General features: G+C 43.9%; 1 protein-coding gene across 1 annotated transcript; it reads left to right on the top strand.

Annotated features, from left to right (window-relative positions):
• Window positions 1–1,842: 1,842 nt before the first annotated feature.
• Window positions 1,843–7,797, top strand: gcdhb (glutaryl-CoA dehydrogenase b). The gene is made up of 12 exons (XM_034540167.1): window positions 1,843–1,955; window positions 2,394–2,509; window positions 3,105–3,137; window positions 3,271–3,411; window positions 3,650–3,712; window positions 3,953–4,123; window positions 4,216–4,345; window positions 5,423–5,639; window positions 5,856–5,959; window positions 6,078–6,203; window positions 6,550–6,710; window positions 6,829–7,797. Exons 2-12 carry the CDS (start codon window positions 2,407–2,409, stop codon window positions 6,900–6,902), a joined length of 1,323 nt encoding a protein of 440 aa, XP_034396058.1. The 5' UTR covers window positions 1,843–1,955; window positions 2,394–2,406; the 3' UTR covers window positions 6,903–7,797.
• The last annotated feature ends 2,023 nt before the right edge of the window (window positions 7,798–9,820 follow it).

Here is a 9,820-nt window from a genome sequence, read left to right as displayed (position 1 = left end):
AGATTCCTCAGGAGGAGAGTGCGGGCCAATGAAAACGCGGGACTCTGTGATTGACGAGGGTGCTCAGCCAATCGCTGAGCCAAGGCGGGAGTTTACGCTCCTGGACTGGTTTAATTTATCTCACGGTTAACTGAAACAGGCATACCTGTCCAGTGGGCTGCTATAACCGTCTAACAAGCGCCTTGGCCTTATTCAATTAAAATTCAGATTTTATTTAAAATATATATAACGAGGACGACATCCCTCCTGTTTGTCAATCAGTACTCATTCACAGCGAAAATGAATCTACACCAGCTAAAATTGCAGCAAATCATTTAGAGCAGCGAAACTTTTATTGGCCTGATGCAAATCAACACAACATTAATTATAAAAGCAATCTATTCATTCATTATTCAACTAACGTGCCTAACATGGCCTGGAATGACTGCACTCTGTGAGTCTGGGCAGCTGCTCGTCGGCTGCAGAGGAGGGAGAGAAAATCCCAAATGGTTCAATTAGAAATACCACAAAGTAAAAAGAAATACTACGTCACTAGTTAAAAAAAAAAGTTACTTCAGTAGTAATCCAGATGTATTATGTGCAAAATGCAATATGCATTTAAAAAAAAAAGTTAAATCATTAACTATGCAGTACGGACCCTTGAGGGGATTATATTGATGTAATGCATGGGCTGTACTCAACTGCTGCATATTCCCATGAACATGCAATCTATATGTTGTAGCTGGTGCAGATGGAGCTAATTTGAACAGTGCAATGTATCATGCTGTAGGAGCTGACAAATACATGCTTACATTTTTTACGAATTAACTATATTGCTGTCATAATAATACGGTGGAGCAAAACATTTGTTTGTCAATGAAAGAAACAGAAAAAACGATGACGAAAAGGAATCTGTATGTTTCTATGACAACATATACTGTGTTAGGGGAAGACAGGTATCTGCTGAAAATGTTGCTAGCAGCTAGTAAAAAGGCTATTGCGAAGAGATGGCACACGATAGAACCACCATCACAAGATGGATGGTTGAAAATTGAGATATATGATATGGAAGTGTTAACTCACAGAATAAGAGCTCAAGAGGAGCAATGTCATGAGAAGTGGGAGAAATGGACGGTGTTTACACATCAACGAAAACACAAGATAAGAACACTTGAATGTTGCAGGATTTATCATGCTTTTGAGAGGACAGAGCAAACCATACCCCCCATTTTTATTTGTGTTGTTGTTATTTTTATTTGTTTTTAATTGCTGTATATATGTGTTATATCTGTGGTGAAAAGACAACAAAAATAAAGTGTTAAAGAAAGAAAAGGAATCTTTATTTGTATTAAATAATGCACCCTTCTGGTGTTGTTTATGTAATGCTTGCACTTTTGGAAAATGGTTGCATTGAACATTTGTATTGGCCTCCTGGACAGAAAGCTTCAGACAACTTGTCCATGAGTAGCTCTGTTAATGATGAGACTACAGCATGTGTCATTTCATCCAGCATGAGAACAACTGCGTCTGCTGTTGAGACCCGAGGGAGGGCTGAACCTATTGGGACACTGGCAGCAACTGTCATTCCTTCCTCGACCCTTTTTTTTTGTTATTCTGGGAACTGAAACATGAATACAGCACAAGCACCCACTCCTTCTGCCAATGAGCCAATCACAGTCGCCCGCGGGTTGCTGAGGTTTCCCCCGAAAGGGCAGCCATCTTCAACGATGCATAATGTTTATGTCACCGTCTTAATATTTCATTTGCAGTGCTGCTTTCAGACAGAGAACGCGACTGGCTATGTGAAAGCAGAACAGAAGTTGTTAAGTGTTGTTAACCTCACACGTGGACACGCCCAGCTCGGCGTGCTTAACGTGATGACGTCAGGTTGTGTGTTGACGTTCAGTGAGTGCCCCGTCAACCTCAGTAGCGAAACAGGGAAGCCAGAAAACGGGTTGTCGTCCCACTTACCGCAGGTAAAAGCTCCAGCGTTTGTAGTAGTTTGTTTACTACTATACTCAACGCGCAGTGCTCATTCAGCACGTTGTTACTGGGGTCATGCGGGAATTAAGACGTTTACGACCGAGTTACGAGTTAGCTAACGCTGTTAGCTCGTAGCTACAATGACTTTACTGGACGCGCAGGTTAACGTTTGTTAAGCTAACATATAATTAAAGTCAACACAACTGTAACTAAAGTCCTTCGTTCGTATCAATTTAGTGTGTGTCTGTGTGTGTAATAAGTGTGTGAGCGAAGCAGTCCGACACGTGCTCCGGGTAACCAGCCGACGTCACCTGAAGGCATCAGCTGTTCAACTCTTGGGTGCTCGCGCGGTGGACTGCTGTGTCGAGTTGCTCTACAAGTTGTCAGTTCAATGACGGTGAATAAAATGTGAATTTCTTGTTGTTGTACAGAGTCCTCTTCATCATGGCATGGAGAAGCGCCGTGCGTCGTCTCTTGGTGAACCCTCACAGGTGTGCCTTCCTCTCCGCCTCCAGAGCACAGGGGACCGCGGCGGCCGCCAGCCGGGGTGAGCACTGCGATGGACCGTTGAGTCTTTCCATCAGCTGATGTCTGTAAACACGAATGGCAATGTGGAGAAATATTAACCTGGTAGATTGCTTGCTTTTGTAAATTGTTATTGTTTTTGTTGGAGAGTCGAAATATCATTTGACACCCACAGGGAGACCCCACGGTAGCAAATTCAAAGCTACATGTGCTACATTACATTACATGTCATTTAGCTGACGCTTTTTATATAAAGCGACTTACAATCATGTTACATTCATACACTGTAGACACAGCTACAGGGAACAATTCAGGGTTAAGTGTCTTGCTCAAGGAGACATTGTCTAGAGCGGGGATTGAACCGCCAGCCCCCTGATTGAAAGCCGGACCTGCTAACCACTTGACCCACAGTCGCCTTACTACACAGTGCAGTCTAATTTTAAAAAGAGTTAAAGAAGTGTGGTATAATTATTTTTTAAAAAGAGTGTAACTAAATTTACAATAGACGTTAGCAAATGGGCTATCATTACATAACATGGCACTTTTATTTTCAGGTAATACAGTAGTGTATCGTTTCTTGCAGGATAATAAACATTCTGGTTTCGAATTCTCCACAGATGCTGAGAAGGTCGAGGCGAAGTCTAAAACACGTAAGTGTCAACAGCTCCTTATTTCTGAAATCGCGTCCGAGATCATGTTTTGAATTTAAGGGCTTCTTGCCGGAACATTTGTTTTACATCTGCGGTTGAAATGTTTCTGAACTGTCTTCTAAATGTCTGACAGCAAAGGTCCAGTTCAACTGGCGCGACGGCCTGGACCTGGAGAGCCTTCTGACGGAGGAGGAGGTCATGATCAGGGACTCCTTCCGGACCTACTGCCAAGAGAAGCTCATGCCTCGCATTGTTATGGCAAACAGAAATGAAGGTGCGAGACTCCTCTTCGGTTTTTTTTCTTCCTCCACGTGTGAGCCAGAGTCCTCAATTCAGCGCTTGATTGTTTTTTTTCCATTCAGCTTTTAATGATCAGTTTAGGTGTCTGCTGAACAACACAGATTATCAATAAGATCGTAATGTGTTATGTAACGTGTGCGGCAATATTCCCACTTTGTTAATACACTTGAAATTGAATAAAACGTCACAGCTGCTTGTTTCATTTTCCGCAGTGTTCCACCGAGAAATTGTGTCAGAGATGGGCGAGATGGGGGTCCTGGGCCCAACCATTAAAGGTGAGTCTTGCTGCATGTATGCATTACAGATGCAATCCCAAATAATGTGATATAACATGTCTATTTGTACTTCTGTGATTTTGGACTTTGGCCATGTGCACACTGGACCTGTGTGTTTTGTTTGTTTTTGTCTATGATGAAAGGTTTTCCGCCCAATAAACCTGACTTTATTTTCCAACGATGATTCTTTAACTTGAATTCGGTGCTTCCCAAACGACTCTTCCTGCGTTCCACATGAAGGTTATGGCTGTGCCGGCACAAGCTACGTGGCCTACGGTCTGATCGCCAGAGAGGTGGAGAGCGTGGACAGCGGCTATCGCTCCGTCATGAGCGTGCAGTCATCGCTCGTCATGCACCCCATTAACGCCTACGGCACAGAGGAGCAGAAACAGAAGTACCTCCCCAAGCTAGGTAGGAGGAGAAACACTGGCAACCACCATTTTAAAAAAAACAAAAAAAAAAAAAACAGCGATGAGTGACTGAGCTCTTTGGTTTACTCCCAGCTCGGGGTGAGATTCTGGGTTGCTTTGGCTTGACGGAGCCAAACCACGGCAGTGACCCGAGCGGCATGGAAACCAGAGCCAAATACAATCCATCCAGTCGCACCTACTCCCTCACTGGCTCCAAGACCTGGTGAGTTTCAATGAAATCAAATAAATAGTATAAGAAGAGATGTTTCATGAGCTGTCTCCATATATTTGCATCTCGTTGGAGGATTAATGAACTCTTTTGGAATTCGATGTCAAGACCTCAAGTCAGGATTCAATGTCAAACTTTTCCCCATATTGTGTCATTGCAGGGTTTTGACTTTGCAGTTTTACTCATGACATTAACAACCAGCGGGATGCTTTATTCCTCCTGGTTTGTCTAAAGACTTAGACAAATATAATAGTAATATTAACACCCGAGCAAATGCTTTCATGTTCCACAAAATAAGGCAATTCTTTCCACATCGCGTTAGGAGCAGACGCATGTATGCGCCTAGTTTCTGTTCAGCCTTGCAGGATCATTTCAGGGTGGCGCTAAACATGGCTGCATAAAGAAATAGAGAAAACAGTGCGATGTGTCTGATGGGGAAGAGCTCATTTTAGTTGTTGACCCGAGAATTAATACGTCTGAAATGACTTGACAAACGATGACATGGTTGCATTAAGTATCTGATGTTAATATCAGCTATATTTACACCTGAGTACTCTGAATGAATTCTCTGTAAACAGGTGGCCTTAGTTTTATGGCTTTTTTTCCAGTCGTCTGATAAATAGTTTAAAATCTCTATGATAAAGTGTGACCTGAGTTATCCACATGGTGGAGCTCTTCAGTGTTTTAGCACTGAATGAAACCAAAGAGACGGGCCTTTTCTTTCTTGGCTCACTGGGTCAGTGGTTAGCAGGTCTGTCTTACAATCAGGGGGTTGGCGGTTCAATCCCCGCCCTTGTTGATGTCTCCTTGAGCAAGACACTTAACCCTGAATTGTTCCCTAGTGCTGTGTCTACGGTGTATGAATGTAACATGATTGTAAGTCGCTTTGGATAAAAGCGTCAGCTAAATGACATGTAATGTAAAGTCACTAGGGTCCCAGTTGATCAATTGGTGATTGTAATGTTTTGTTTTATACATAACGTTATAACTTCATACAATGCCGCAGCTACAGTTCAGACCCTTGTGGTTTACTCCGGCCTACCCAATGTTCCCCTTCGCCTCCACCCTCAGGATCACCAACTCCCCAGTGGCAGACATTGCCATCGTCTGGGCCAAATGCGACGACGGGAAGATCCGCGGCTTCATCCTGGAGCGCGGCATGAAGGGCCTGACGACGCCGAAGATTGAAGGGAAGTTCTCCCTGAGAGCCTCCGCCACCGGTATGATCGTCATGGATGAGGTGGAGGTCCCCGAGGAGAACCTGCTGCCTAACGTCTCCGGCCTCGCGGTGAGTGGAATGAGACCTTCTGGCTCGGTGACGATGCGTTTGTGGAACATAGTTGAATAGCTTTTACATCTTTTCTCTCCGCTACATTCATAATATACACGCAGAGTTAAGTTTGCGACTCAGCTATCTTATAGTTTTATGTCACAGGGTACAGTGTCACTCAGTGTTTAAACGACGCACAACGGTCATCACTCATCACACTCTTCCTGCTTCCAGGGTCCTTTCGGCTGCTTGAACAACGCTCGCTACGGTATCGCCTGGGGCGCTCTGGGCGCCGCCGAGTTCTGTTTCCATGCAGCTCGGCAGTACACACTCGACAGGTCAGACGTCCCGGCGGTCTGTGTGATGTCATTTAGTCAGAATGCTATTGTTTTGGTTCACTTTGGATTGTTTCCTTATGAACGTGTGGCTAACAGTGCCTGTTGTCGTCTGCACCAGAATCCAGTTTGGCGTGCCGCTGGCAAGGAACCAGCTGATGCAGAAGAAAATGGCCGACATGCTGACGGAGATCACCATCGGCCTGCAGGCTTGTCTGCAGCTGGGAAGACTAATCGATGCCAAAAGGTAAAGACAACTCTATCCTCTGAGGGAGGTGTATTAGATGGGATGTGACAGGTTATTGGCCCATCCATCAGACCACGTGTCACTCTGACCTCCAGTGTCAGTGACAGAAGTATTTTCCCTTTTGAAATTGTTTGATCGGTTGCTGTGTCTCATTTTGGTGTCAAACTGGCATCACAGATGCAACTAAACGCAAAGAGCATCTGAGGCTGATGGATTTGGTTTAGCTAGTATTATGTTGTAAAAAAAACATTTTGACCAGATGGTGGCGCTAGATGAAGGGTTAAAGGGATCGCCAAAGTTCTTCAAATTCAAACCTCTCTGTACGCCGTTGCTCTCCTCTCAACAGAGCGGCCCCGGACATGATCTCCATGCTGAAGAGGAACAGCTGCGGCAAAGCCCTCGACATCGCCAGGCAGGCCAGAGACATGCTGGGAGGAAACGGCATCTCCGACGAGTACCACATCATCCGCCACGTCATGAACCTGGAGGCTGTCAACACATACGAAGGTGAGGAGGAGGAGGAAGAAGAAGAAGAATGCGCGCACACACACTAATGTATTATTTAGTTAGAGAGCAGATTGTGTAACTTTCATGCTGATCCCGGGCCGTCTCTCTCCTCCTACAGGTACCCATGACATCCACGCCCTGATCCTGGGCAGAGCCATCACAGGTCTGCAGTCCTTCACTGTGGGCAAATAGATCCGAGCTCTTTCCTTCCGCCCAAATATCAGGAACCCGCTGGCAGAAATGTAACTCGCATGAGTTCCCATCTGTATAGTGACTGTTTGTTTTCACTCTTGGAGAATATATACATATATAATTGAGTGCTTTATTTTGAGAACAAGTCATTGTGTGTCTGAACCTTGCGGACTGAAGTGTGATTCATTCAGAAGTTGATTTTTTGTTATCCTAAAAAAAGGGCTATTTTTCTACTCTCGATCGCAACACTATCCTCAAGTCCCCATTGTATAGACAAAGTGAATTTAATTGTATGGATGACGGTTCTAAATTAGGTCAAGTTCTAGATGTGCTGCTGGTTGATTTTATGACAATGGAAAATGCATAAATGTACACCATTTGTTTTTAAAATGCACAGGAAAAGTTTATATCGGTTGATGAGATCAGTTAGGACTGAGGTGTTTGTTTCTGGCTCTGTCACTAAAATGTCACTTTGCATGGTTTCCAGGGGTCAAGTATGGAGATCAGAGCTTAAATAAATTAGTTATTTAAGTTTAAGATGGTAAGCCACACCCCTCTAGCCAGCTGTTATTTCACTCTGTGTGACATAAATATCAGGTGGTATGTAAAATAATGTGAGACCTTATGGGCCTCAAAGTTCTTTAAATTGAACCCTTTGAGATGCTGTGTTCATATTTGATTCCCTGCATTTCCCAGACAACGGTCCTCGCCTGTTGATTCTTAAAATTGTTAAATTTGATCATTTTGTCTTAAATGGTCTCAATTGGCATGCATGTTCTCATAATTTTGACTTAAAGTGACAACTACTTTCAACAAAAATGTTCTTGAAATGTCATAATTCTGTCATTAAAAAAAATAAATGGTGGTGATTCTGACATAAAGTAATAACTGGTCACGGATTGTCTGGACTTGTCTTTAAGTTTCACTTGTTTTATTATCCAATATTGTGTGATTTGTTGGGCCTCCAAACTGTTTAGTTACAAGAAACCAAGTCTGGAGTGGAACCGCTAACAACACAAAGACATCTGAAGCCTAACTGGTTGGAGACCCCCACAGCACCCACCACCTTCAAGAAGACATGAAACACCACTGGTGCAGCAAATGTTATCTAGAAGATCCGTCAGTGTCGGGGCAAAACCTGCACCTCGAAGAGTAAAGAACTTTGACTATTCAAAGGCACTGCCTGTGTTCTATGAACTACTGTGACTTTCTTGGAGTCCAGTGAAATCGTCATTGAGAAATAGAAACACAGCTGCCTGCAGCAGACCTGTGATGACTGAAGGAGCTCCAAGCTTCAGAGGCTCAGACTAGCGGGACGAGGTGTCATTGTGAACTACATACTGGCTTGGAGAGAGTGAATAATAATGCAAATGTATTGTATACAGTGCATCCGGAAAGTATTCACAGCGCTTCACTTTTTCCACATTTTGTTATGTTACAGCCTTATTCCAAAATGGATTAAATTCATTATTTTCCTCAACATTCTACACACAACAACCCATAATGACAAAGTGAAAACAGATTTTTGCAAATCTATTAAAAATAAAGAACGAAAACATAACATGTACATAAGTATTCACAGTCTTTGTCATGACAATCAAAATGTATCTCAGGTGCATCCTGTTTCCACTGATCATCCTTGAGATGTTTCTACAACTTGATTGGAGTCCACTTGTGCTAAATTCAGTTGATTGGACATAATTTAGAAAGGAACACACCTGTCTATATAAGGTACCACAGTTGACAGTGCATATCAGAGCATAAACCAAGCCATGAAGTCCAAGGAATTATCTGTAGACCTCCGAGACAGAATTGTATCGAGGCACAGATCTGGCGAAAGGGACAGAAACATTTCTGCAGCATTGAAAGTCCCAATGAGCACAGTGGCCTCCATCATCTGGAAATGGAAGAGGTTTGGAACCACCAGGACTCTTCCTAGAGTTGGACGCCCAGCCAGACTGAGCGATCGGGGGAGAAGGGCCTTAGTCAGGGAGGTGACCAGGAACCCGATGGTCACTCTGACAGAGCTCCAGTGTGAACCTTCCAGAAGGACAACCATCTCTGCAGCACTCCACAAATCAGGCCTGTTTGGTAGAGTGGCCAGACGGAAGCCACTCCTCAGTAAAAAGCACATGACAGCTCGCCTGGAGTTTGCAAAAAGGCACCTGAAGGACTCTCAGACCATGAGAAACAAAATTCTCTGGTCTGATGAAACAAAGATTGAACTCTTTGGCCTGAATGTCTGGAGGAAACCAGGCACTGCTCATCACCTGGCCAATACCATCCCTAAAGTGAAGCATGGTGGTGGCAGCATCATGCTGTGGGGATGTTTTTCAGCGGGAGGAACTGGGAGACTAGTCAGGATTGAGGGAAAGATGAATGCAGCAATGTACAGAGACATCCTGGATGAAAACATGCTCCAGAGCGCTCTGGACCTCAGACTGGGGCGACGGTTCATCTTCCAACAGGACAACGACCCGAAGCACACAGCCAAGATAACAAAGGAGTGGCTTCGGGACAACTCTGTGAATGTCCTTGAGTGGCCCAGCCAGAGCCCGGACTTGAACCCCATTGAACATCTCTGGAGAGATCTGAAAATGGCTGTGCACCGACGCTGCCCATCCAACCTGATGGAACTTGAGAGGTTCTGCAAAGAAGAATGGGAGAAACTGCCCAGAAATAGGTGTGCCAAGCTTGTAGAATCATACCCAAGACTTGAGGCTGTAATTGCTGCCAAAGGTGCTTCAACAAAGTATTGAGCAAAGGCTGTGAATACTTATGTACATGTTATGTTTTCGTTCTTTATTTTTAATAGATTTGCAAAAAACAGTTTTCACTTTGTCATTAAGGGTTGTTGTGTGTAGAATGTTGAGGAAAATAATTAATTGAATCCATTTTGGAATAAGGCTGTAACATAA

This window comes from Cyclopterus lumpus, chromosome 8 (assembly GCF_009769545.1).
Source record: "Cyclopterus lumpus isolate fCycLum1 chromosome 8, fCycLum1.pri, whole genome shotgun sequence".
In the NCBI taxonomy this organism is placed as follows: Eukaryota; Metazoa; Chordata; class Actinopteri; order Perciformes; family Cyclopteridae; genus Cyclopterus; species Cyclopterus lumpus.
The sequence above is the reverse complement of the archived record's forward strand: the minus strand, read 5'-3'. Positions and strand labels throughout refer to the sequence as shown.

Excerpts from the sequence above, each read along its gene's own strand:
- gcdhb (XM_034540167.1), top strand. The coding sequence starts at position 2,407 with ATGGCATGGAGAAGCGCCGTGCGTCGTCTCTTGGTGAACCCTCACAGG. Across the intron at positions 5,960-6,077 it reads CGGCAGTACACACTCGACAG|AATCCAGTTTGGCGTGCCGC; the intron begins GTCAGACGTCCC and ends CGTCTGCACCAG. Across the intron at positions 6,204-6,549 it reads AGACTAATCGATGCCAAAAG|AGCGGCCCCGGACATGATCT; the intron begins GTAAAGACAACT and ends TCCTCTCAACAG.